Source organism: Meles meles, chromosome 21 (assembly GCF_922984935.1).
Source record: "Meles meles chromosome 21, mMelMel3.1 paternal haplotype, whole genome shotgun sequence".
NCBI classification, from domain to species: Eukaryota; Metazoa; Chordata; class Mammalia; order Carnivora; family Mustelidae; genus Meles; species Meles meles.
The window spans coordinates 16,721,548-16,747,017 of NC_060086.1; the positions used below are offsets into that span (position 1 = coordinate 16,721,548).

At 60.5% G+C, this 25,470-nt stretch overlaps 2 protein-coding genes across 2 annotated transcripts in view; both read right to left on the reverse strand.

Moving 5' to 3' along the window:
* Positions 1 to 734: 734 nt before the first annotated feature.
* Positions 735 to 2,207, reverse strand: FOXL3 (forkhead box L3). The gene is made up of 3 exons (XM_045994185.1): positions 1,967 to 2,207; positions 1,418 to 1,586; positions 735 to 1,127 (listed from the first exon to the last, which is right to left on the reverse strand). The coding sequence occupies exons 1-3, from the start codon at positions 2,071 to 2,073 to the stop codon at positions 735 to 737; spliced, it is 669 nt and encodes a 222-aa protein (XP_045850141.1). The 5' UTR covers positions 2,074 to 2,207.
* Positions 2,208 to 10,670: 8,463 nt separating this feature from the next.
* Positions 10,671 to 25,470, reverse strand: part of FAM20C (FAM20C golgi associated secretory pathway kinase) — a 33,877-nt gene continuing 19,077 nt past the window's right edge. The window contains exons 4-10 of the mRNA XM_045993759.1: positions 22,222 to 22,314; positions 21,420 to 21,535; positions 16,788 to 16,968; positions 16,067 to 16,176; positions 15,837 to 15,918; positions 12,251 to 12,310; positions 10,671 to 11,651 (exon numbers count right to left, since the gene is read on the reverse strand). Of these exons, the coding sequence (XP_045849715.1) occupies positions 11,402 to 11,651; positions 12,251 to 12,310; positions 15,837 to 15,918; positions 16,067 to 16,176; positions 16,788 to 16,968; positions 21,420 to 21,535; positions 22,222 to 22,314 (892 nt within the window). The 3' untranslated portion in view covers positions 10,671 to 11,401. The remainder of the gene's footprint in view (positions 11,652 to 12,250; positions 12,311 to 15,836; positions 15,919 to 16,066; positions 16,177 to 16,787; positions 16,969 to 21,419; positions 21,536 to 22,221; positions 22,315 to 25,470) is intronic.

The following is a 25,470-nucleotide window of genomic DNA, read 5'->3' on the forward strand; positions in this document are numbered from 1 at the left end:
TCCCCAGGAAGCCAGCTGGGCTCAGCGTGCCCCAGTGGAAGCCTGCGCCTGGCTCAGAGGGACCAAGAAAAGTGTGCTTTGCCCCATGTTGTCCCAAATTTGGAGCCGTCCCTCCTCCCTCTCGCTCCTCCCTTCTTCCTGCCTTCTTTCCTCTATAAATAAGTACACAGGATTTCTCAAGTAATAGAATCAAATCGAATGGAATATTCTGCCACAGCACAAGATGCACTGACACTTTTGAGCCCATCATCTGTAACAGGGCCACAGTCAAAAACCTTGGGGCGACATCTGCGGGTTCAGCTGATACCCGACTTCTCTTTTAGCTCGAGGGAGGATGCCCACCCACTTCGCCAGCTGAATACTGACACCCTGGCTCCTTCCCGGGTGTGGCTGTCTATGCAGCAAGCTCTCCGATGATGGAGGGGTGAAACACTGCCTCAGATCTAAACGGACGTGGCCCTGAACCCATGTTCCTAGTCCTCAGAGGAGGGTTATTCAGTCAATCTAGAGCAAATGCTCGGTCAGGCAGGACCGCATGGGTCTTCTTGCAAAGGGGACTTGGAGCGATGAAGCCAAAAGACTGACCTCCCATCTCTGCAGCCCAGGGTGGTTTTCAGCCTGGAGCAGGAGGAGTCTGTGGAAGTTAGAAGGATGTGGCAAAACCTTGCTTCTTGGCTTGAGCGGGGGCTGAAATCCCCTGGAAGACCCCAGGCTGCCTGGGTGCCAGCCCTGCCTCATGCTGTCCAAAGGTGGAGGTTCATTTGCTGGGTCCCCGGCTGGGGGTTTCTGCCCTCCTGGGGGCCGCAGGGACATTTGAGACCCGGAAAAGGGTCGGGTGAGGACAGGATGTAGTCAATGCTGAACTTGATGCCCCTGGGCTCCTCCTTCCCCAAGGCAGCTGGACTGGCGGGGGCTGGGGGCTGGCGGTGGGGGGCCAGCTCAGGCGGCCCCTGAGGCCCCTCCGCGGCCCCTGTGCGTGCCTCCCCCGCCCCGTCGCGCTTGGGGCCGCGGCGACGGCGCCTCCGCCGGTAGTTGCCGTTCTCGAAGAGGTCGAGCAGCGACTCACAGCCGCCTGCGAACGTCCAGTAGTTGCCCTTGCCCTTCTCGTGGCCCTCCGTTCGGGGCACCTGCGGGAGAGGGAGGGGCTCCGCGAGGGTCTGGCCCCCGGTGCGCGCCACCCACCCCTCTCCGCCTCTGGGCAAGCGCTGGAGAGGTCCCTGTCCTTGTGGTGCATGGCGTTGGTCATGGAGCAAATTGGAGGCACCCCGATTTGCCAAAAACGAACTTTCCAGCAGCTGTCGCTGCAAAATCCGCCCCCACCCCGAATCAGGGATGCCTTGGTCCCGGAGCCCTCAAGCCCGGGACACTTGGGGGGTCTTTCCGGGGAGCGGGGTTGCGGGCTGGGGCCAGGGCTTACCTTGACAAAACAGCTGTTCAGGGACAGGTTGTGGCGGATGGAGTTCTGCCAGGCACGCTGGTTGGCTCGGTAGTAGGGGAACTTGCGCATGATGAAGTCGTAGATGCCGGACAGGGTGACCCTGCCTGAGGGGCTCTGCTGAATGGCCATGGCGATCAGCGCGATGTAGCTGCAAATAGGGGCGCATGGGGCCATGCAGGGCGGAGGAGGGGACGCCCCGGAGTCTGGAATCCCCTCTAGCCAGGGGCCCCTCCAGAGCGCAGGGCTCCTCCGCCCTCAGGACTCCGTGGTGTGTGGGAGGTGCAGACTGGAAGGGGCCACTGGGCAGCGTGAACCCTGGAGTACCCCCCTCCCACTTCTGCTCGGACCCAGGAAGCTCATCTTCACACTTGGGACTTTGCTGAGGGAACGAGTCTCCTCCTCTGAATGCCCCCGCCCCCGCCCCCACCGCCCCCGCCCCCGGAGGAGCAAGCCCTCCCTCCATCCCAGGCCGGCCCTTGAGGAGGAGGGTCGCTGGCGGGGAGGCTCTGACCACGCGCCCGCGGTCACCTGTAGGCGGGCCGCGTGAGTCGCTTCTCCTCATCGGAGCTGCCAGCTGGGTAGTCGTCCGCGTCGTAATTGAAGCAATTGTAGGGATACTGCGAGCTGTCAAACATCTTGGCGTGCCCGGCGCCTGCGGGGGCCGCAGCCGTCGTTGCCACCGCCTCCGCGCCGCCCGCCAGGTCGGTGCGAGGTCCTCCCGGACGCGGGCCGGCAGCGTCTGCACTGCGGGCTGCTCTACGCCCGAACTGGGAACCTGGGCTTCTGGGGTCCCCCCGCCCTCGCCCACCCCGTTCTCTCGTATCCAATCCCAGCACGGGGGAGGCCCCAGCCACTAGTAAAGCGGCTGAGGGGAGCCGAGCGGGGCTCTTGGTGACCCGCTGACCGCCGCGGAGGGAGGGAGGAGGGAATGCCGCTCTGGGTGGTCCGACGGGCAGGACACCACCCCCGCCTCCCGCTCCCGCCCCAGTGCGCGTCCCGCCCCAGTGCGCGTCCCCGCGCTCCCTGCGCGGGGCCCCAGATTTTGAGGCAGAGCCGCTGGGTATCCCTCCCACCCCCTGCCCCCGAGCCAGAGCTAGGGCTCTTCCTGGGCTCCCTGTCCTGGCGGATGTTTCCTCGGAGCTTGCGGGTCCGTGCGCCCTGAACGCGCAGGGAGACACTAGCTTCTCCAAGCCCTGGATCCCAGAGTGGACCCTAGGGTTGCCAGGCCACCGACAGGGCCAGGACTGTGGCCTCCTCCACCACCAGGCTCAGCCCCACCTTCTGCCCGGGAGCAGCAGGGTCCAGGCCAGAGAGTTTGGAAACACCAAGTGTGCTCCCAGGACAGAGAGCTCGGTGCCCTTTGCACTCAGAGGCTGCCTGAGTGAGCAGGCTCCTGAGCTCCTGGTGGGATCTGGAGGAGGCACCCTTCTGTGCAGTGAGAGACAGTGTGGCTGGGTCCCAGGGCCTTGGAGGAAATGCTGGACCCTTTCCCTCTGACCCCGCTCTGGTCCAGTGCCAGAAAATTCTGCCTTCAAAGCAAAACCTTTAGGTCAGAAATGAGCTCTGTTCCATCCAGCCAGTTGGCCTCACGAGAGCTTAATGCTGCCCACTGCTGCTGGTGGAGAAGGGTGGGCAGGCCTGACTTGGTGCCTCCAGGTTCCCCCAGCACCACCTGGGAGGCCAGTTTCTGCTGACAATCCGCAGCCCACTGGGGCTCAAACACGGAGGCTCCGTGTTATCCCTCTGTCAGATGCCAAAATCAGACGAGCTGGGCTGTGGGAACATAACACGGTGCAGCCCCTGTGGAAAACATTCTGGCGGCTTCTTTAAAAACTAAACTAAACAGGTGGACAGAGTGTTGACCAGCAGCTGCCTTCTGGGCCATTTATCCCAGAGAAGTGGAGAAGTGAAGTCACCAGACACCTGCACGCACGTGTGCATCACCGCCTTTCTGCTCACATCCCCAAACCAGATCTTGCCCAGACTCCCTTCCCCAGGGAAATGGCAGAGCAAGCTTCAGTCCCCTCCATGTCGAGGGATACCTCAGCGATGCAAAGCTACCTCCCACCGATACCCTGGAAGCCTGGACGGAGCTTCCACTGAGGGCAAAAGCCAGCCTCAAAGGGTTACCTACTACGTGCTGCCATTTATGGACCTTCTCAAAAAGACAGAATGGTAAAATGCAGAACAGAGGAGCAGTTTCCAGGGTGAAGAGGAGGTCCGGACAGGAGGGATGGTTGCAGTGGTAACAGGGCAACGCGAGGGGCCCTTGTGGCCTTGCCATGCTCTGCGGGTGCTGCGTCAGGGTCAAGGTCTTGGTCATGGGATCGTGTGTTGGAGTGCTGCAAGATGTCCCCAAGGGGGGACTGTGTAAAGCGTCCCTGGGATCTCTGTTTCATTCCTCACAACTGCATGGAATCTACGATTATCTCAAAATGAAAAGGTTAATTAGATGACCCTGTAGCTTGGAGACCCCAGATGCCAGCCTTCGGGAATGAGATTGGAGACAGGCCATCTGTGCCGAAGAGGGAATCCCATCCCCTCTACTCTACGGGGGCTTTCTCTGCCAGCTGCTTTTCTTGTCTTCCTCCTTCCCTCCACATCTTTCTGTCCAGCTCTAGCTGCCTTCTCGGAGAGTCTGGGTTCTGAGGCTTGGCCTCCCCAGGAGCTGCATGGTCAGGCAAAGTAGTGGGAGCAGGTAGGATGGGCTGGAGCCCTGTCCTGGCCAGCGAGGTCAGCCGGCATCAGCGGACCCTGTACACCGGGCTACAAGAAGGACCTTGAAGCCTCTGTCACACAGATGATGGACAAGTAGGAAACCACATGGCAGCTTCACTCCAACCTTCCACCCCTCGGTGAATGGCTCTAGTGGCCACCCAACCCTGAACCTCATGAGGAGGGAGCCCTGAGCTGGAGTGGCCCAGAGATGCACCTCTCAGGGGAGCCATCACCTTCAGGCCTGGGTCATGCCTGGCCCATTCAGTACCTTACACGTCATGTGAGCTGGCCTGGCCCCTGAAAATGGTCCCTTCCCTTGGAAAGGCCACATACCGGCCCATGGAGAAGCAGATGACAATAATCCCGGGCCCTGTGCCCCACTGCTGGTGATGATCAGAGCCCAGGACCACTTCCAATGAAGAGCTCTCCTTACCGAAAACGGTGCCCTCCCCCAGGTGTCACTTCTGGGGGCCGATGGAAAACCCTGAATGTCATAACAGCATGATATGCCTTCCCTCCCAGCTGCAGCTGGGCTCCTTTGCTGGTGTGGGCATTGGTCCCATACCCTGTGATGCACTTTGTGACGCCCCTGGTGGAATCCTGCTTCTGGGTCAAGCCAGTAGACACATTCAACAGGATGGCTGGTTCTGCAGGAGTCTGTGTTTGTGGGTGCAAGCCAATCACCCTCAGAGCTGCTGGGTTTGAGACCTTGTCGGGGCGCTGGGTCCCTAGTTGGTTCTGGCTGATTCCTGGGAGGTTCCTCTGGACCTGGACCCCAGCACAAGGCACCTGCCAGCTGCTTTGAAACCCACCAAGAGGATAAGCAACCTGTCCGAGCTGATAAGAGCTGCCTGTGGCTGGTGTGGCATGTGGCCAAGGAGGAGGAGATGCTGAAGCCAGGCACGGATGGGCAGGAGAGGGCACAGCCCCCGGGAGAGGTCAGCAGGGGCCTTGGTGTCCTGGCAGGGATTGGGGGGGTGGTAGCAGGGGACAGTCTGGTTGGGCCACCTGGGCAGGGGAGTGCAGGCCGGGTCCCTCACCCCCTCCAAGGTTACGGTTGATCCTGTCCTAGACTCTCCCAGTGAGGTCGCAGGGGGTGGGCGGGTGAGCGTGTGAAGCATGAAAGGACGGGACCTACACACGGTTCCCTCGGTTCAGTAGGAAGTCCCAGTTGGTCGGTTTGGAAACAAGCCTAACGAATTTTAGTTTCTTAGACTTCTGGAACATTTATCTGACCTACTTTAAAATGAACTTATTAATATGGGGCCTGGCAAGTGAGAAGGAAGGCTTCTCTGATTTTTAGCCAGAAACGTCCTTGAAATACTACTAAACACAGTGGTGTCAGGAGCAAACATAGTCAGCAAGGTTCTGAGATGTTTTTACGTACACTGACTGGTTCACCTCTTGGGATGGTCCCTCGAATCGGACACGCCTGATGATGCCCAGTGCACAGGGTCTCACCTGTGTGACACCCCCTGTGTGTGGCGGGGAGAGGATTTGAACTCAGACCCTTCAGGAAGGTGATGGAGACTCCAGGTGTCTGAACGTGTGGCCGGGAGGCTGGGCAGAGACGTGGCACAGGCACATGCAGGAGATCCCCGGGCCACCAGCCCTCGGGAAGGGTCTCCATGCCAGCCCGTCAGTGGTTCTCACCTGCCGACCTGAACTGGCCATGCGGTGCCCCTGACAGATATCAAAAGGGCAGTGGTGACTCATACCGGTTGGGATGCTTTCCTAAATGGCAAAAAGAAAATTCTGGTCTTGATAAACACCAAATCTGTTTTTGTGTTTGGAACAGCGGGAAAGAGGATGGGGACAGGGAGGGGACATGGGGGTCTTCAGACACTGTCTCTGTTACACCAAGTCACGGCTTGCTCGGACCCTGCTGTGTTGTTTAATAAAGGCTGTGTCTGTTACAGAAAGTGTATAAAACAGAGAAAGGTATGAAAATAGAAACCACCGGTAATTCAGTCGTTCAGAAGCAGCCTCTGTTCACACGCTGAATATTCAGTTTCGATTTCTGAAAGTGGGAACTGTCCGCAAAACAGCTAACATGGAACTTTCTTCAAAAATTTGATTTTTAACCTTATAGGATATTGAACGTATCAGAACTCTTTTAGAAGTCATCTTTTGAATGTAAATACTTTTAGGAAACTCCTTATGTGGATAATCATTTGCTAATTTGGGCATATAGATTTATCAATGCCCAGTTTCCTTAAAAATCAAACCGGAACCTTAAGGAGCAGAGGCCTCCCAGGCTTGCTCGTGCTGGGCTGGCGTTCGCGGAGCGCGCCGTGTTCCAGACCTTGTGAGAAGTTCTCCAGCTGGGCAAGCGTGCAGCAGCTCCCACGGAGGAAAGGTCCTTGTCTTTTTCCACAGTGATTTGGCTGGAGCTCCCTTGGAGCCAGGAGGGGAAATTTGATTCTTTTGCTCCCAAACTTTCCATGAGTGACGCATGGGGAGAATAAAGAAGAAATATAAAAATCACATCCATGTCACTTTTCCAAACCAAAACCATAGGCATTAGAATAAGCTTCTGATGGCTGTGGCTGAGTGTGCGCTCTTGGCAGCCAAGGTAAATGGAGGCAATTAGTATCTTGGGATTTCTTCTTGGCAAGCAGTCATGGCTCTTTTAAAATCAGAAGCAAAACAGGGCATTCACAAATATTTAAACATGCCTTTCCAGAACCCTGCACTTTGGTGTGATGAATGGCCAACGAAAGAACAAAGCTAATTATGTAAATCCTGCCCCCGGATGGGGTGGGGAGACTGCCCCCTTGCATTCTGTCCCTGTCTCACACTCACTTCTACTCATGGAGATCCCGTGGATCAAGCCACATGACTGAGGCTCACAAGGGCTTGGGACCCTCTATAGCGGGGCCAAGGGCCTAGTAAGAGGAAGGCCTGCCTCTTGAGGTGAGGCAGGCCCCAGGCAGCAGGCATATAGCAGAGTGTGCAGTCTGTCTGCACAATCAACATAGGAGAGCAAACCATCCTGTGTTTTGCTCATTGCAAGGACCTGTGCAGTAGCTCAGTAGAAACAGGAATAGCTAGGATATAGAAATGGAGTCAGGATGATTTTCTGCTCCTAACAAGTGAGCTTTGAGCAACTGTGAATGGATGGAGATGTTCTTGCAGTTCATTCAGAAGTCTTGACAGGTGCATTTTGTTCTGTGTGCTGCGTAACAAGCCACTCCAAACTTAGTGGCTTAGGCTAAGAGCAGACATTTACTGTCTGGACCGGCTTTCTGAGAGTTGAATTTGGGTGTGGTCCTTGGGCCCTGGGGTGTGGCTCTTGCTTTTCTGGGACTCTCCTCTAGGTGGTGCAAGTGGACCAGTCTTGGGCAGTGTTTCTGGTGCCCACCCCGCCCTGGGGGTGGGGTGGGGTGGGGCCCTTTCCTGGCTGATGGTGGCTGCAGGACAAATCTGGCTGCAGCAGTCAGCCTGGTGAAGAGAAGTTGCCTCGTTAGAGCCCTGCGATGCACAGGGATGGCTGATCTGGGCTGAGGCCCCAATGTGGACCCCACCAGACCCCACCTGGCAGCTGACCCCTTTCACCCCACTTGACCCTTTAAAACCAGCAGGATAGGAGCCATCCTTACCCTGTGAGATAGAGTGGACGCTGTTCCCACTTCCCAGGTGGGCAGGTCCCAGCCAGCTCTGAACCCTTCCTTCCAAATGCCAAGAAGAGTGAGAAAGTTCCCTCCGTGCACATGGGCAGGCAGCTCCTCCCCATGTGGGGGGCTTTGGGTTTCTGCTCTTTTGTCTTCTTTCACTCCCCACACCCCACACCCAGGCAGAGGTTGCTTGCGACCTCCTTTGCTCGCCTCTTCTGTTAAGGTCCCTCTGGCTGGGGTGCAGGGAGGAACGGAGTTTTCCTCGGAAACTGGTCAGGATTTGGGATGGATATGTGGGGGGGGGTCTGTGATCTGGGTGACAGTGGAAGCCACTGGAGTGAGGCTTTGTGGCTGGACCACCTGGGAGCCTGCCGAAGGCACCCTCTGCCCGGGCGCTTGGCCTCTGAGGCTCTGGCCCCCGCGGTCTGCATTCAGGTTCCTCCCAGCTGGCCGGGGGAGCCAGAGGGTGCTCCCAGGAGGGCCTGCGGTTCGTGAGGCGCCTTTGTTATCCGTCTCGAGCCATGGGGGGTGTCCTTTGTCCTTTGTGCATCTCAGACTTCTAGGGAGGGGCTGGGAAACGAGGGGGTGCCCACCCACCTGCATTGCCCCACTGCACGCATGTTGCCCCCCCGTGGCCTCAGGCAGGGTGCCGCCTGCCCCCCTCCCCACCCCTCGAGTCTCCAGAAGGAGTTCCCAGGCCGACTGAGGGGGGTTTTGTTTGAGTTCTTGCCCGCACTTTCCCCTAACCCCCTCTGGTGAGATGCTGTCTGGTCTGAGGGCCGGACGGGTGGGTAAGGGTCCCAGGAGAGCTGACTTGCACCAAGAGGAGTTAGAATGGAAAGCCCTCTTTTCTCCTGTTTGCTCAGCACCCGCTCCCTCTGCTCTGGCCTCTCTGCACCCCACGAGCTCTCACTGGAGCCCCGGGGGGAAGGCTGGTCTGGGTGTTGGTTCTGAGTTCTCTCCCACAGCCGTGGGTGCACCGGGGGAATGGTTTGGTTTGATTTGACTCCAGGTCCCAGAGAGACAGGTTCCCACGTGAATCTGGGCGACCACTGCGTGCTTGCTTATGACGCTCTTCCTGGCCAGCCCCATCACTGGCCTCCCTGTGCTTTCCTCCTCCTACCTTTGTTCAGGCAGCTCCGAAAGACCTGGGAGACCTGTGCTGGGACCCGAGGGAAAAGCCCAGATGTGGATGTCCCACTGTGCCGCAGGTGCTGCTTCAGAGCTCCCGCATGGGGCCGCGGACACACCGGCGTCTCTTCTCTCACTGTCCGCAGGCCGGCCTCTGAAGACCAGGTGCCGGGCTGGCTCCTGGTGAGGTCTCCTGCCGGTCCCCATGTGGCCCGCCCTGTGTGGCCTGCCCCTGCATGTGCCGGGTGCGATCTGCAGGGGTGCTTCCTCCTCCTGCAAGGACATCAGTCCTGGGGGAATGCCCCCCCCACCACATTCAACTTGAGTTGCCTCCTTGAAGGTCCTTTTGCAATTGCTGGCACAGTGGAGGTTGGGCCTCCACCCAGGAACTCGGGAGACCTGTCTTTGCACGTGGCCATGTCCCGGGTTTCCATCTCCTCTGTCCCTTCGCCATCCCTGTTGTTTGGAGCCGCACATGGGAGTTGGCCATGTGTCCCCCTCACCGCCCTGCAAACCTCCAGGGTCCGTCGAGGTCACCAGTGGGCCCTCTGGCCTGCCTCCAGCAGCCACCCAGTGAGCACCGTTGGACCCGTGGCACATGGGCCGGGGGCCTGGGGGGTGGGGACAGCAGCCCTGGCCTCAGAATCCCTCTGTTCTCTCGGGGCGGCCTGGGAGGAGGCTGGGGGGTACGCAGTCCCGGCGGCAGAACTGGCTACTTCTGATCGTGGGACCTCGTCAGGCCCTCCTCCAGGCATTTAGCTTCTCCCGGTGCAGCAGGGACAGGGGCCCAGCAGGAGGCTGGGGGGGATGGCGGGTGAGGCCATAGGTACGCAGGTATAGCCACAGGCAGGAAGGGGCAGGGATGCCTGAGCGGGTGGTGTCACCAGGGGCGTGCTGGGTGGGAAGCCAGGGCCAGGTGGGTTACTGACGGGGGGCTGCCTTTGGGGTTCTCTTTATCACCCCATTTACTTCCTTTGTAGTCTGAGGTCCCTTTGTGGTTCTGCTGTGGGCCGTAGCCCGAGCCCCAGGTGGGGTCCGGGAGGGGAGGCCTCTGCCTGGCAGCCAATGGCTTGGCCATTCTGGAAACCTAAACTGACTTTTGTGCTGCATGTCAGCCCCTCCCTGAGCCTCTGTGTCCCCACCTGTGAAATGAGGAAAAGAAGATGAACCTTGCTGTCTTGCCTTAGAGACCAGGAATAATTCGTGGTGGCAGCTTTGCATGGAGCCGGGTGCACAGACACCAGTCGTCCTGGGGTACCAGGGGCTGGGAGCCCCGGAGGTGGCCAGGGCTCTAACACCCAGGGCTCTCTGCTCCCTGGGACTCTCTGGGGTTTATGTCAGTGCTCAGCGGTGTCCTCCCCTTGGAACCCCTGGGGCTGGCCTGTCATGGTGCCCTGCCCTGTGCCCACACTGAGCCCCTGCAGGCAACAATCTCAGGGAGCCCCCAGGAAGGGCTCCCAGGAGGATTTAGGCCCTGCAGCCTACAGGGCCGGACCTCTCCTGGCTCCATTGGGCACACCTGGGCTGTGTAGACATGCTGCTGCCCTCTGGGGCTGGCCCGTGTCTTCAGGAACCCCCTGCCCAGCTTGGTCAGCCATGCCAGGAGTGGGACAGGGGGCTTCCCCCACCTCCTGCCTCCCAGCCACAGCCCCTGGGACCTTGGAAGCTGAGCCTGGCTCTGCCCTCTTCCAGGTCTGACCTGTGTGGAGGGAGGCTGGCTGGCCACTGAGCTCAGGGCGTGAGGGGCCCAGACCCCAGCATACATTTGCTCTATTTTTATTGCACTTTTACCACATTGCAAACTATTCCACAAAAATGTCGCAAAATCCAGCCCGTTGCCAAGGCCCTTGAAGAAGCCCGTGTGATGTCTTTGCACCAATGATCAAAGCGAAGTCAGGAGACGAGCAGCACCCTGGGCCGCCTAGGGAGGTCCCAGGCGCTGCCGGGTGGCTCTGAGAAACGGAAGACGTGGTCACTGACGTCACTCTGAAACTGGGAGTCTGCCCGCCGAGTGGCCTATGGCGCCGTCCGGAGCCCCGCGGTGCACCGGGCTGAGACCGTGAGCCGTCTGGCCGCGGGCCTCCCAGGAGGAAGGACAGGTGGGAGTCTGTTTCAAGTTAGGTCCAGAGTGGGAGCACACCTGGCAGGAGAGGCCGGCGCCAGGGGGCGCGGCCCCCACGTGTGCATTTGGTGGGTGGTCTGGGGTCTGCAGGGTGTCGCTCTATTTATATACATAGACACCAAGTATAAATACAAAACAGTCAGTAAAGGCTTCCTTCCCATACAGAAGGGTGGGTGGCCCCCGCCGCCAGGCCGCCTTGTCCATGAGCACAGAGCGCCCCCTCCCCAGCCTTCTCCGGTCTCAAAGCGGACACGGTAAGTTCCGTCGGGCCTGTGGTGCCTGACCCCAGGAGCTGTCCATCTGTTCCCGCAGTCATCGAATCACAGCGTGGACATGCGTGTCCCTCCTCCACGGCAGGCCGGCGGCTCTCGGTCACTACCTGCTGGGGGGCACTCTGTGCTCGGCATCCAGGTCATCCTCCAGCACGCTGTGTGGCCCATCCTTCTCCACGCAGTCCCCAATGGCCCGCAGCACGATGCGCAGCCGCCGGTCCAGCGCCTCCAGGTGCGGCCGGTACAGGACGGGGGCCACGCGGTCCTTGCGCAGGGACTCCGCCATCAGCAGGCTCAGCCGGTACTCCTCCTTGGCCAGGAGCTGCAGCCGAAGGTAGGTGGACTTCCTGACCCTGCCGGGGAGAGACAGGTCAGGCCCCAGCCTCTGGGGCCTGGGCACAGGGGATGCCGGCGCCAAGCCAGGGGCAGTCCCAGGTGGGTCCCTGCCTGATCCAGCTACTGCCTCCCGGAGGCGCCGCGGTAAGGGTCCTGCCTGTCAGAGCAGGTGGCCATGGGAGGCCTGGCAGTGCCCACAGGGACCCGACACTCCAGGCAGACGCATGGCGGGGAGGGATGGCCCATGCGTCTGGGAGACTGAGCCCAGCCCACACACTTTCCCCGGGCAGGGAGCTCCTGGTTCTGCCCCACAGCCTGGTTCCCCACCTGTAAAGGGAAGAAGTGTGTGGGGAGGAGCCCCACAGAGGGTGGCAGCGAGGGGCACGGAGTGCTGGGGGTGGGCAGGATGCCAGTCTGAGCCCCGGTGTCTTCATCTGTGACAGGGGCCATCACGGCTGGCCTGAGACGTGCACCAGGAAGGGCTGGGGATGCCACAGCTCGGGCTCCGGGTGCTGGGCTGCACGCTGCTGGGCTGTGGGAGTGGGGCTTGGGGGCTTCTGCCCAATCTGTGGCTGGGCTGGGGGCTCCCCGGGGGGTGCAGAGTGGGGCACCATACCTGCAGCACTGCTGTAAAGGCACCAGGATGGACAGCTCATCATGGGAATACTTCCCAAACCTGCCGAGGAAGCACAGAGTGTTGGGGACACGACACGCAGGATACCCGTGTGCAGAGCCTGCAACGGGGCACTCCATGGGGGACCCCAGCCCTGCAGTGCGCAGCACCCTGTGTGCCCTACTGGAGAGCCACAGCCATGGAGACGGGGCAGTGTGTCCCCAAGACACTGCTGTCCCCAAGTCCTGGCTTTGTGTCCACAGCGCCCCAGCTAACTGTCCCCATTACCCAGGACTGTGCCCCAGAATCCCCAGCTGTCCCCAGCCCCCTGGGTGAGTATCCCCAGCACCCCCAGTGGACTGTCCTCAGCACTGTGTCCCCAGCGCCCCCAGTCGAGTGTCCCCAGCATCCCAGCACTGTCCCCAGCAACCCCAGCTGAGTGTCCCCCACACCCCTAGCTGATTGTCTCCATCACCCCAGCACTCTGCACCCAGCACCCCCCTGCTGAGTGTCCCCAGCACCCCCGGCTTAGTGCACCCAACATCCCAGCACTGTGTCCCCAGTGCCCCTAGCTGGCCAACAGCAGCACCCCTGGCTGACTTTCTCCACCACCCGGGCACTGTGTCCCATACCCCCGGCTGACTGTCCTTACTATCCCTGGCTGAGTGTCCCCAGCATCCCTGGCTGACTCTCCCCAGTGACCCTGGCTATGTGTCCCCAGGATCCCAGCACTGCGTCCTCAGCTGTCTCTACCACCCTGCCCATGTCCCCTGCACCCCCGGCTGACTGCATCACCCCAGCACCGTGTCCTCAGTGCCCTGGGCTGAGTGGCCCCAGCACCCCCAGCTGTCCCTAACACCTCTGGCTACGTGTCCCCAGTACCCCAGAACTATATGCCCAGCACCCTTGGCTTAGTGTCCCAAGTGTCCCCAGCTGACTATCCCCAGAACCCAGCACTAGTTCCCCAGCACCCCCAGCTGAGTATTCCCAGGATCCCAGCACTGTATCCCCAGCGCCCCCAGCTATCTCCACCACCCTGGCACTGTGTCCCATGTCCCCTGCACCGCCGGCTGACTGTCCGCATCACCCCAGCGCCCCTGGCTGAGTGTCCCCAGTACCCCAGAACTATATGCCCAGCACCCTGGGCTGACTGTCCCTAGCCCACCAGCACTTTGACCCCAGTGCCTCCAGCTGACTGTCCCCAGCACCAAGTACTAGGTCCCCAGTGCCCTCAGCTGACTGTCACCAGCACTATGTCCCCAGCACCCACAGCTGACTCTCCCCAGCAGCCCTGGCACTGTGCCCCAGCATCCCCAGCTGAGTGTCCCCAGCAGCCAGCACTGTGCCCTAGCACTCCTGAGTGTCCCCAGCATGCGGCACTGTGCCCATCACCCTCAGCTCACTGTCCCTAGCACCCCAGCACTGTGTCCCCAGCACTACCACCAGCTGTCACCAACACCCCCGGCTGAGTGTCCCCAGCACCCAGCACTAGGTCCCCAGCATACTTACCTGTCACCAGCACTGTGTTCCCAGCACCCGCAGCTGACTGTCCCCATCACCCCTTGCACTGTGTTCCCAGCACCCCTGGCTGAGTTTCCCCACACCCCCCAGTGGAGTGTCCCTAGCACTATGTCCCCAGCACCCCAGCACCCCGGCTGGGTGTCTCTAGGACACCTGGCTGATTGTCCCCAGCACCCCTGGGTTAGGGTCCCAACATCCCCAGTACTGTGTCCCTAGTGCCCCCAGCTGAGTGACCCCAACACCCTGGCACTGTAACCTAGCTCCCCTGGCTGACTCTCCCTAGCACACCTGGCTGAGTGTCCCCAACATCCCAACACTGTTCCCAGCACCCCCGGCTGAGTGTCCTCAGCAACCTGGCACTGTGCCCCAGCACCCCATCCCCAACACCCCAGCACTGTGTCCCTATCACCCCCAGCTGACTGTCCCCAGTACCCCAGCACTAGATCCCCAGCACCCCTGGCTAAGTGTCCTCAGCATCCCAGCACTGTGTCCCCAGCACCCCCACTGTATCTACTACCCTGGCACTGAGTCCACAGCACCCCTGGCTGACTCTCCCTAGGGCCCCTGGTTGAGTTTCCTCAGCATCCCAGCACTGTGTCCCCAGCATCCCTGGCTGATCTCTGCCACCACAGCACTGTGTCCCCACTGCACCCAGCTGAGTGGCTCTAGCACCTCAGCACTGTAACCTAGCACCCCTGGCTGAGTATCCCCAGCACCCTCTGGCTGACTCACCAGTACGGTGTTCCCAGCTCCCATAGCTGACTGTCCCCAGCACCCCTGGGTGAGTGACCCCAGTATGCCCAGTGGAGTGTCCCTAGCACTGTGTCCCCAGTGCCCCAGCACTCTGGGTTGACTGTCCCCAGACCGCCGGCTGAGTGGCCCAGCACCCCTACTGAGTGTCCCTAGTACCCAGGAACTATATCCCTAGTGCTTCCTGCTGACTGTCCCCAGCACCCCCAGCTGACTATCACCAGCAATGTGTTCCCAGCTCCCACAACTGACTGTCCCCAGCACCCCTGGTTGACTGTCCCCATCACCCCAGAACTATGTCCCCAGCACCCCGGCACTGTGCCCCAGGATCCCTGGCTGAGTGTCCCCAGCACCCCAGCACTGTATCCCCAGTGCCCCTCGCTGATTGTCTCAAGCACCCCTGGCTTAGTGTACCCAACATCCCAGCACTGTGTCCACAGTGCACCTGGCTGACTGTCCTCATCACCCCAGCACTGTGTCCTAGTACCCCTGGCTGACTATCCCCATCAACCTGGCACTGTGCTCCAGCATCCCTGGCTGAGTGTCCCCAGCACCCCGGCACTGTGTCTCCAGCACTCCTGGCTGACTCCCTAGCACCCCCGGCTGAGTGTCGCCAGCACCCCGGCACTGTGTCCCTAGCACCTGGGCTGTGTTGTCTTGTCTCTGCTGTGCCCAGCACCAGACGCAGGCCCTGGGATGAGGCATGTCCTTGAAGGTACCCTAGTGTTCTGGCTGCTGTACTGGGGTCTGAGGCAGGCTAAGTGGAGAAGGTGCCCCCAGGGTCCAGCCACGGTACTGTCCTTGGCAGTTGGGAGTCCGCAGCCCCCACGCCCAACTGTCCAGCTGCCCGGTGCCAACTTATCCGAGCACCAGCACTAGCAACCATTTGGGAATGGCAGGTTCCTGTACGCACATCCACCCGGCAGACAGCTCTCCTTGGTGGCCCAGGACAGCCCAGGGTCCAGCCTGCAGTGGCCACAGGCCCTCTTTGTGGGGCAGGGAGGGCCACACGTCCCGGCTAGCCAATCCCATGTGACTATGTGAGGGGCAAAGTGCACCTCACAGCCTGGCCCTTCTGGGAAAGCAGCCTCTCTGAGCCTCAGTTTCTCCAGGGCAACATGAGGACATCGCAGGACCCAGCACACAGGGTGACCCTGGGGACCAGGAGGAGTAACACTACCGATGCTTCCTGCTGACAGGAGCTGGAGGCCCAGGGCCAGCACCCTGCATCACACACACAGCATCTGTGGGGGACAGCCACCATCCCCCACTCAGAGCCTTGTCCTCCTGGGTCTGGAGGAGTAAGAACGCGGCTCACCCTCTTCCATTGTCCAAGTGGATAATAAACGTCTCGTTCCCAAACTTCTCAAAAGTCTCATAGTGATGGCGGTCCATGTTTCCTGTGGAGAGAAGCAAGCTGAAAACTCAGGGGCCGACTCCCCACCTCTGAGCCTGGAGCCTAAGGGACCGAGCAAAGCAGGGGCTTGGCCGCTGCTGGGTCACACGCAGGGTGGGCGCTCCTGGTGCAAGCCCGGGCTGCCAACTTACCCATGAGGAAGTCAAAAATGGTCATGTCCATGATGTCCAGGACACGGTGGCTGCTGTCATAGGGGGGCGTCTGCTTCACCTCCTCACAGTAGTCGGGGTCCACTTCCCACCTGCCGGGGAGCCCGTGTGAGAAGGTCAGTTTCCTCCTCTGGGTGGACAGGGAGGCCCAGGCCAGCTCAGCACAGCGGGATTATTGCAGTGAGGACGTGGGGCGAAGAGAGGTGTCACCACAGAGCAGGGCTGCCCGCTGAGGCCGCATTAACAGGAGCAGGGGGTTGGGAGGTGATCAAGCCATGTCTGGAGGCTGCCGTTCGCCCCAGATGCCAAGGTTCTGGAGGGTTAGGACCTGGACACCACACCCCAGAGACCCCTTCACAGCCATCTCTTCAGGGACAAGAAGGGCATGGAGCGAATGCAGAGGTCCAGTCCTGAGAGGCTGTGTTTCCAGCCTGCACTGGGCTGGCCAGCACCAATCACGTGGGGGACGCGTCTGGTTCCCAGAATTAGGCCGCCCTTCCTGCCATCTGTGCATGAGGGGCGGTGTCACTCAGTCTGGGGTCAGGCAGAGCTGCGCGTGCCCCCCTTTCCTGACATCCCCTCCAGCCTGAGGCCAGCAGCAGGCCCGAGGCCCATTTGAGCACAGTGGGCAGAAGCCTCCGAGACCCCCGCGATGCCAGCCAAAGGATGGGGCCCCGCACGGCAGGGCCTGCCCGACACTCACTCCGCCTTCTTCCGCTTGTGGTACGAGCGCCTCCAGGGGTTCCGCCATGTCTTCCTCTTGGCCAGGGACAGATCAGGCAGGAAGGCCGCCAGTGAGCCCTCAATCTGGTCTGGCTTCCCGCACAGGGCGTGCTCCGTGGAGCAGTAGTAGGAGCACTCTCCATAGAAGCAGATGTTGTTGGCTGGGGACACACAGGCACACAGGTAAGGGGGGCAATGCCCTATTGCCAGCCCCGCCCACAGTCTGTCCCATGAGGCACATCCACGCTGTCTGTCCTACAACCCCCTGTCCACACCATCTGCCCCATGGGCCCCCGTCCACAGCATCCGTCCAATAGGCTGGGCCCCAGTCCGCACTGTCTGTCCCACAGGTCCCCGTCCACACGGTCCATCCAAAGGGCCCCCATCCACACAGTCCATCCTGCCTGAACCCCCATCCACACTGTCCACCCAATGGGCGGGGCCCCCATCTACACTGTCTGTCTGATAGGCTCCTGTCCACACCATCCACCCAAGGGGGCAGGCCCAGTCCACACCGTCTACCTGACCAGCCAGGCTCACTGACTTTCTCCCACCGGATCTCACAAACCAGTGCTGCCCATGGTACAAACGCTGAGGCCCAGAGAGGGGGGCTGACCTGCCCGAGGCCACACAGCTGGGGGAGCTGGCACTAGGATCTGGGACAGGCACCTACTGGAATTCTAGAGTCCGTGCTCAGTGGCTTAAAAGAGGCATTCTCCCCAGGAAAAAACTATAACGCTCCTGGTGGGAGAGAGCGCTTGCCAGTCTCAGCTCTGACAAGGTCTAGCATGCAGCCCACACGAAGGACTCCTACGACCCACTAAGATAAATAGCCCCATTCATAAATGGGCCAAGGAGTTCCACAGATTTTCCCCCAAAGAAACTACAGAAACAGCCAACATGGACATGAGAAAGAGGCTCCCCGTCTTGGTCATTAGGGGAGTGCCATCGGGACCACAGTGAGACCCCGTTTCCTACGCCCCCAGCCAGTTTCAGTCGGGAGAACAGACACTAAGGGGTATCGCTGAGGGCATGGGGACACGGGAGCTGCTTCAGTGCCACTGGCTGGACACTGTGTGGCTGCTCTGGAAGCCAGGCTGGTGGCCTGTCTGAAAGCTGGCATGGAAAGACCCACGACAGAGCAATGCTGCCCTCGAGGGAAGCGAGCACACCTCCTTGCAGCACCTGGCACCGAGGGCCCGGCGGCTCTGTTCCCACGGGCCGGGGAGTGCACAGAACCCGCACGTCTCCCTGGGGCTATCCCTCCATAGAACGGGGTGCACTGTTTACCCAGGAGGAAGCCTCCACCGGGGACAAACCATGCAAACATGACACTCGGTGACAGAAGCCACACACTGTCTCATTGTGTGTGTGAAACGTCCAGACAGGCAAAGGCACACAGAAACCCTGGGGGTTCAGGGACAGGGGCGGGGGGGGGGGGGCGGAGGGGTGATGGTAAACAGGGGTGAACAGAATGTTCTGGAACGGGTGCTGACGTGGCACATCACAAATGCACTAGAAGCCGCAGAACCGCACCCTCCAAAATGATGAACTTCATAAAAAAATAAAGCAGAGCAAATGTAACTCAATTTAACCCCGCGGTATGGGCACATTACTTAAAAAACAAGAATAAAATGCCTTGGTCGTTTAGTCGCCGCAAAAAGAGGGTGAACATTATGGTACGGGACTCGGATCGCAGGGAACACGGGTCATTTATGAAGTGCGCATCTCCTGCTGCCCGGTTTGCTGATTTGTTGCCAGACGCCTGGCCAGGTGTCCCCTACTGGTCCAGGACGCCATGGCACTTGTGTGCACACAGTGGTGAGGTTCATGTCCTTGTGGTCGGTGACTGTGTTTGCGGTGGGTGGGGTAGCCCTCAAAAGCCTGAAGTGTATAGGGACACAGCAGTCAGAACGGCGGCCACCATGCTCAGGCCTCTTCCCAGCGGTGCAAACAGCTAGCTTCCCAGATGAGGGGTCTCCTCTCTGGACCATGCAGGGTCTCTGTGGCTGGTGAGCAGCCATCTGGGGGACACGGGAAGGCGGCGCAGGGGCTCCCACCGTGCTGCCTGCGCACAGTGAGCCCCGCCTGCATCACCGGCCTCTCTGCCTCCCTGGGACCTCCTGATCCTAGAACCAGCACAGCAGGACAATGTGGGACAGACCCGTCTACCAGCTTGCCTGTGTTGACACATTCGTCCCGGTCCCACTGATGCACCGTAAGCCTCAGGCCAGGCAGCGGCTCCTCGTTCAAGAGGGAAACCTTTATCCGATCCCCTGAGCTGGAGCCCTGGGCTCTGCCATATAAGGGCAGAAGCTGCTGGGAGACAGGTTAACCCTCGGAGAGAAAGGCGTGTTGTGAGGGCACAGCGTCCTCACTAGTGACCCAAGCCTTGTTCTAAAGGAATGGCCAGGGCGGGGCCCCAAGAGCTTCCCAGGGGTACGACCTTGGTGTGGGGCTTCCCCTCCTCGTGCCTCAGTGTCCCCACCTGATCGAGGGCCCCAGCAGCACATGCTTGTGGGCCGAGTGTTGAATATGGTGACCGGGTCGACACCGGCCTAGCAAGTGAGTCAGAGGCTGGCGCAGGGGGGCGGTCATTGGCTCAGCCCTGCACTTGGGCAGAAGCAGGCGAGCAGGAGGAAGGAGGGTGAGCCATGTTTCATCTCAGTGACGACAATCGAGGTGGTCGGCCGAGAAAACCAGCCTTCCCCACACCCTAAGGCCAGCTCCTCCAACACCTGAGACCTCGGGGGAAGACGGGCCAAGGAAGGACCCAGCAAGCAGGTGACTCTGCATCAGAACCCTCCACCCGTGAGGCCTGAGGGTCAAGCCGTCTCCACCTTGCACACGCCCATCTAGCTCCCGGCTGGCGCCAAGCTCCCCTGCCGGCTGCTGGCACGTTCCCCTTTCCTGACTGAGCCCAGACAGAACCACTCGGGCCCCTGGAAGGTGGAGGGGATGTCCGCTGCCGATAAACGTCTCCAACATGCACCTGGCTCTCAAGCAAAGCTCTGTGGCAATGTGGCAACAGAGGGTTCTAGAAGGGCAGGCAAAGCACAAAGGCTACCAGTGAATCTGAACAGACTTCGTTTTCTAGAACGGGGTCAAAGCTCGTTCCTGCCACTCAGCTGCTTTAGAGAGAACCATGTGTCCCGGCGATTGCCGTGTGGCACCTGGGAACATGAGAGCTGTGGTGCACGGAATGGCACACCGCCGGAGTGCGACAGGCCCGTGCCGTCGCCCGCTCAGACTGAGAACTGGCTCCGTGGTTTGTGTCTAAAAAGGAATCCACAAGCCTTCAACCACCCCTGTGGGACATCAGTCGTGGGGTTTTGGACGCTGCCGGGTGCACGGCCCCTTCCCTATGAGCCCCCAGCAAAGCTGCCATGCACCTGGGCGAGCGCCTCTGGACCCAGAGGCGGGTCCCCAAGGGGAGCTCCCTCTGCACCAGGAAAGTAAGATAGAGAAGCTTCTTGGTTGGTTTGTCTTTCTTGACACTCAGACTCCAGCTCTTCCCCTTCATTTGGGCAAGTCACTGAGTCCCCTGTGTCGGGCCCATTGGCAGACGACGGGATGAGCCAACGCGGTGTGTCCGTCCACAACAACAGGACTCCGACGAGCACGCAGGACACCATGCAACGACACGGGGGACTCTTGATGTGGTGCCGTCGGGCACTGGGAGACAAAGTTACACCCGTATGCCACCCCACTTGTGCACAACTGTAGGAAACGCCAAGTAGCCCCCAGAGACAGGGAACAGATCGCATCGTCGGGAGAGACGGGGCAGGATGGGACCGGAGAGGATGGACCAGTGAGCGGCTTCTCTGCTCATTGAAACTCACGTAACTCTGCCCTTGGCTACTAGTGACAGTGTGTCAGCCATGCCTCCATAGAATCACGCAGAAGTGGGGATGAGGAGACAGTGTGCCCCGCACTCCTGCCTAGGAATCGAATGAGGAACCCTCTAGCGGGTACGTGGTAGAGCCTGGTATGCAGCTGGCGCTCACTAACGTGCATGTCCCCTTGTTGTGGTAGCATGGCCCAGAGCCTGCCCGCCGTGGGATGACACAGTGCCCAGGGCGCCCTGTGTGTGGGAGCTCCGGACGGGCCCCATCCGCAGGGTCTGGGGGCCACCCACACGGAATGGGCTCCTTTCTGGCTGCGGGGACGCTCTCCAGCCCGAGTGGCCACAGGCACGATGTGCTCTTGGCAGGTACAGGCCGGCCCTCTCTGCCGGCCCTACACCAGTCCCTCAGTGAGCCTCCGAACTAGTCCAAGACAGAGCCGGAGAGTGGCCATCTCATGTGGAAGGACGCTGGTGACGGGTAACCCGGAGGTGAGTGTGGGGACATGGTCACGTTTTATCTTAACTTCTGAACACTGAGCAACATCTCCAGAAAGTGTGCACTAGAACCTGCAGAAATGGCTGACAAGGACCGGCGACGCGGCCCGGGGTCCTGTGGCGTGGCCCAGCCCCCGGGGGGGCACCCCGCACGGGGTCATGGTGCGGACTGGATCACACAAGAATTCTTCCCGGTTTCTCTCTTCCATCTTGGAAAGGGAAGCAGGCTCGTAGTGACGTGTGTGGGAAGACTGGCGAGGGGCAGCTTACCTGGGGAGATGAAGAAGGTCCTCCACAGCTTCTTGTCCCTCGTCACATCCCGGATCTCCTTCGTCATGTTGACCATCCTGCCGGCCACGGGCGGGACCCGGCGGAAGTCTAGGATCCTGGAGGGAAAGGGACAGGGAGAGGGTCTCACCTCCATGCCCCGGTCTGCTCCGGGCTGGTGCGGAATGAAAACCCCTTTTCCTGCGTTCCGAGGTGGGGTCCCCCACCCCCTGGACTCTGGGGACTGACCCTGGAGCCAGGCCCATGACCGCCCCTGGAGGGTGCACAGCCCTGGGCAGGCAGGGGGGCTGCTGAGAGGCTCACGACACGGCCAAACACCACCTCCTGCCCAGCTCCCCAGCAGTGAGAAGCTGTGTGGACACCGAAAGGGCATTCACATGCGGCCTGGTAGGGCTGTCCTAGGAGACAGGTGATGGGGGGGAGTGGGTGCGAGACTCGTGTCCCCTGGTCTCACGTGGCCCCAGGGCTTACATCCCGAAACACCCTGCCTTAAAACTCCCAGCACTCGTACTCCTCCCCTCTCCCTGGTGGATCATGCCTGCCCAGGTCACTGGCTCCTGCCCAGCACTGTCCTTGGTGTGGGGCACACAGCATGACAGTCTGGGTTAGGCCATCACAGGGCAGACCCCACCTCTGTGCTGCAGGGGAATGGTTACCAGCAAGGCCTGCCTCAGTTTCTACTCTGCACAACGGGGTAATGACAGGACCCTCCCAGCGGGGTGTTGGGGGGATGGCCCCCCGACATACGGCGCTCGGACCCGGGGCTCAGGCGGGAGGTCTTTACCTGTCCAGGTGGAAGGCAGCGATCTCCGCGTTGTGCCTCTCATAGTCCGAGAAATAAAAGAAGTCAGGAGGAGTCTCCTGCTCCCTTGTTTGCCTAGAGAAAACGGGATGAGACAAAGGGTTGATCCCTGTCAAAACCCTCCAGCAGGCAGGTGCTAGTGGCTTTGTGCTGGCCAGCGAAAACAGGCTGTCATGCTTCCAAGAGCGTGTGAGCCCGCTGTCCAAGTCATCCTTGAAGACCAACTTGTATAAACACACAACTACGTAAGTCAGCCTAAAAAAGCAATAAACGTGGAAACCTCATCACTTCCCGCTTACTTTACGACACCCTACTGAGTGCTCTTGCGGCCGCCGACACCTGTCGCCTCTGCAGCTGCCAACAGCATAGAGTGAGGGGACGCGTGTCCCCCACACCAGCTTGAAATCAGCCAGCGAGGAAGTGTCTGGACCCCGGGGTGGGGATGGGCCAACTCTTCCGGCCAGGTTTTCCCTCAGGAGGGAGCAGGCTACTGAACACTGCGCAGCCCCTCACCCACCAGGTCCCCACCGCCAGCCAGACGCAGGCTCTCCAGGAAGGCAGAGGCTGAAGGCAGCCCCTGGCTCCCGAGCGCAGGGAGCGGGGGCAGCCAGGAGCCACCCCACACAGAATGAGGGGACTTTCCTGGGGCGTGAGCTGGGGGCCAGGTTCAGGCTGCACAGATGCTCCCTCGGCCCACTCAGCCATCTAGCAGCCCACCTGCCCAGACAGCGCCCCCCTTCGAGGGTGTGAGAGAGGCTCTCTTGGGGCCACTTCTGAGCCCTACAGGAGGTGATCCCTTTTCCAAAGTTCCATCAGGGCCCCCCACTGGTTAGGACCGCAGTCAGCTCCCTCTGCCCTTTCCCCTTCCCCTGAGCTTGAGGGAGCACCATCTGCTGTCTCCTGCTTTCCCACCCCACTGCCTTTGCTCAACTGTTCCACCTTCCTGGAACTGTCCATCTTCCCCTCATGTCTCCCAGTGGCTAAGTCAGCATTCCCAACTGTGTGTCCCACCTGCCCAGGGACCTGTAGCACAAAAGGAGTCCTCAGAGAGGTTGGAGTTTGGGTAACATGCATACTGGAGCACCCTCTGGGGCCTCAACAGTGCCCAGCAGCGCCGTAAAGGCCTTGACAAGGCCTGCAGCTATATACTGACTACAGTAACCCATTTCATTCGAACCACATTATCACACTGAACTTTCAAGAACTGCTGGTTGGCCCCATTTCCGGCTCCTGCTCAAAGGCACTCTTTCATACTACTTTTCCTGATGCCACAGCAAAGATGTCCAGGCTCATCCTGGACCTTCCTGGACTGGCAAGCAGACAGGAAGGCTCTGTCTAGAGCAAAGCTGTGCTCCAGCCCACAATGGCTCACCACAAACCCAGAGCCCAGCCGAGTCTCCTCAGGTTGGCTCTGTGTGCAGCCCGGGCACGGCCTACGACCTCCCCGCCTCCAGGTCTCCCCCTCAGGAGACAAAGAAACTCTAGGACCCCCTTGAGTCTGACATCTGTGCCCCACAGTGAGCTGCAGACAGCCCCTCTCCCAGGATTAACACGTGGCCCTCTGCCCTGGCCACCAGACAGGACTCTCTGGAAGGGGGAACATCATTCTGTAAACACAGGTACTTAGCAGACACCTGAGCAGCAGGGACCCATGGCAACAGCAAGTGCTGGACCTCAGCAATCCGGGGACGTGCAAATCATGTCAGGGCAAACACGCCCCCCGGCACAAAGTCCAGGTGTGTTCTGTGCCCCTGCCTGCACCTGTGGGGGCAGTGTCCACAGGAGGCACCTTCCAGGCTGGGCCAGCGATGGAGCTCAGCCTCGACCTGGTAAGGATTTACCAAATGCCAGGGACCCTCCCCGCTCTGCAAACACAGGATGGGGACAACCAAGGGCCTATGGGACGCAGCCCACAAGATGGGGGCTTGAATGATGCCTACTAGGGTCCTGCGACTGGCCTTGCTGGGCAGCACAGACCTCCCACCTTGTGGGCCAGCTATCTTCACCCTGTCCAGGGGCTGAGCCTGCTTCTTGACACAGCCTGTGTCCCCGGTCCCTGCCAGGCACTGTCCAAGCACGTTCCGTGGGGACGGGCATGTTCTCCAGCTCACATGCGGCCACGAGGGACTTGAAATGTGCCCAAGTGTGTGCTCTGTTCTGATTGAACACGAAGAGGCCGGCCTGACTCTGGCCGCTGTCCCGGGCAGGCGGCTCGAGCAGATGAGGCCTCTCTAGTGCCTCTGTCCCTCTGTGTGTGTATGTCTTCTCCTGAGTAGGACACTGGGCCCAGATCCTTCTCTGCTGGCTCATCTCTCTGGCTTGGCCTCTCCAGGGCCATGCACATGCACTTGACCCCAGGCCCTGGCCTGATGTGGCTCTGCCTGCTCTGTAGGTTGGACATTCCTCCCTCCACCTTCTCAGCCAGGTCAATCTGTGGCCACCGCCTCCAGGAAGACCCTCTGGAGTAGTTCTGTCCTTTCAGAGGCCTCTCCCTATCTGTGCCTGGGTGGCCCCACAGGGCACCTGGCATCCACATCCCCCCTCCCCCAGCTGCCCCACAGAAGAGGCGTGTCCCCAGGTCCAGCTCTATACCCTAATGGGGGAGTGGGAACAGCTGCTTCTTGGGGCTCTGTGGGTGGAGGTCCACTGCCAGCTGTCAGTGTGGGGACACACACACTAGTAACTGGGGTCCTCAGGCCCAGCCGGGCACACACCCACCGGTAGGGCCCCCAGAGCCTTGTCCTTATAGGTGGGCCACTGAGACCCAGGGAGCAGCGGGCTCAGTGACAATGCTGAGGGTCACTGTGGGTGGGGCCTGCCGGAGGCCACATGCGCAAACGTGCACACACGTGCACACACATGTGCAGGCCCCCCTCACTGGTGCAAGCCGTTAGAAGGGTCTCAGAGAGAAGCAGGACCCTGTCCACTGCCTTTTCTCTGGCACAGCCAGCCTCCCATGAAGAAGCCTCTGGGGGTGGGAATCAATCTTTCAGTTTCCTTGTGGGGGAAGAGACTCCAGGCTCAAGCCAAAGAAAAGGGATGGGCCCATCCCACTGTCCCCCTGCCCCACTCCCGGCCTGGAGGCAGGCAGGTGCTTGGGGGCAGCCCCACTGCGCACTCTGTGGCTGGACCTCGGCTCCTGGGTGCTCAGCCCCATGGCCTCCTGGCCAGATCAGCCTGCCGAAGGCTGCGGGTCCGGGCGAGAGCCGGGGGCCCCTGCAGAACGGAAGC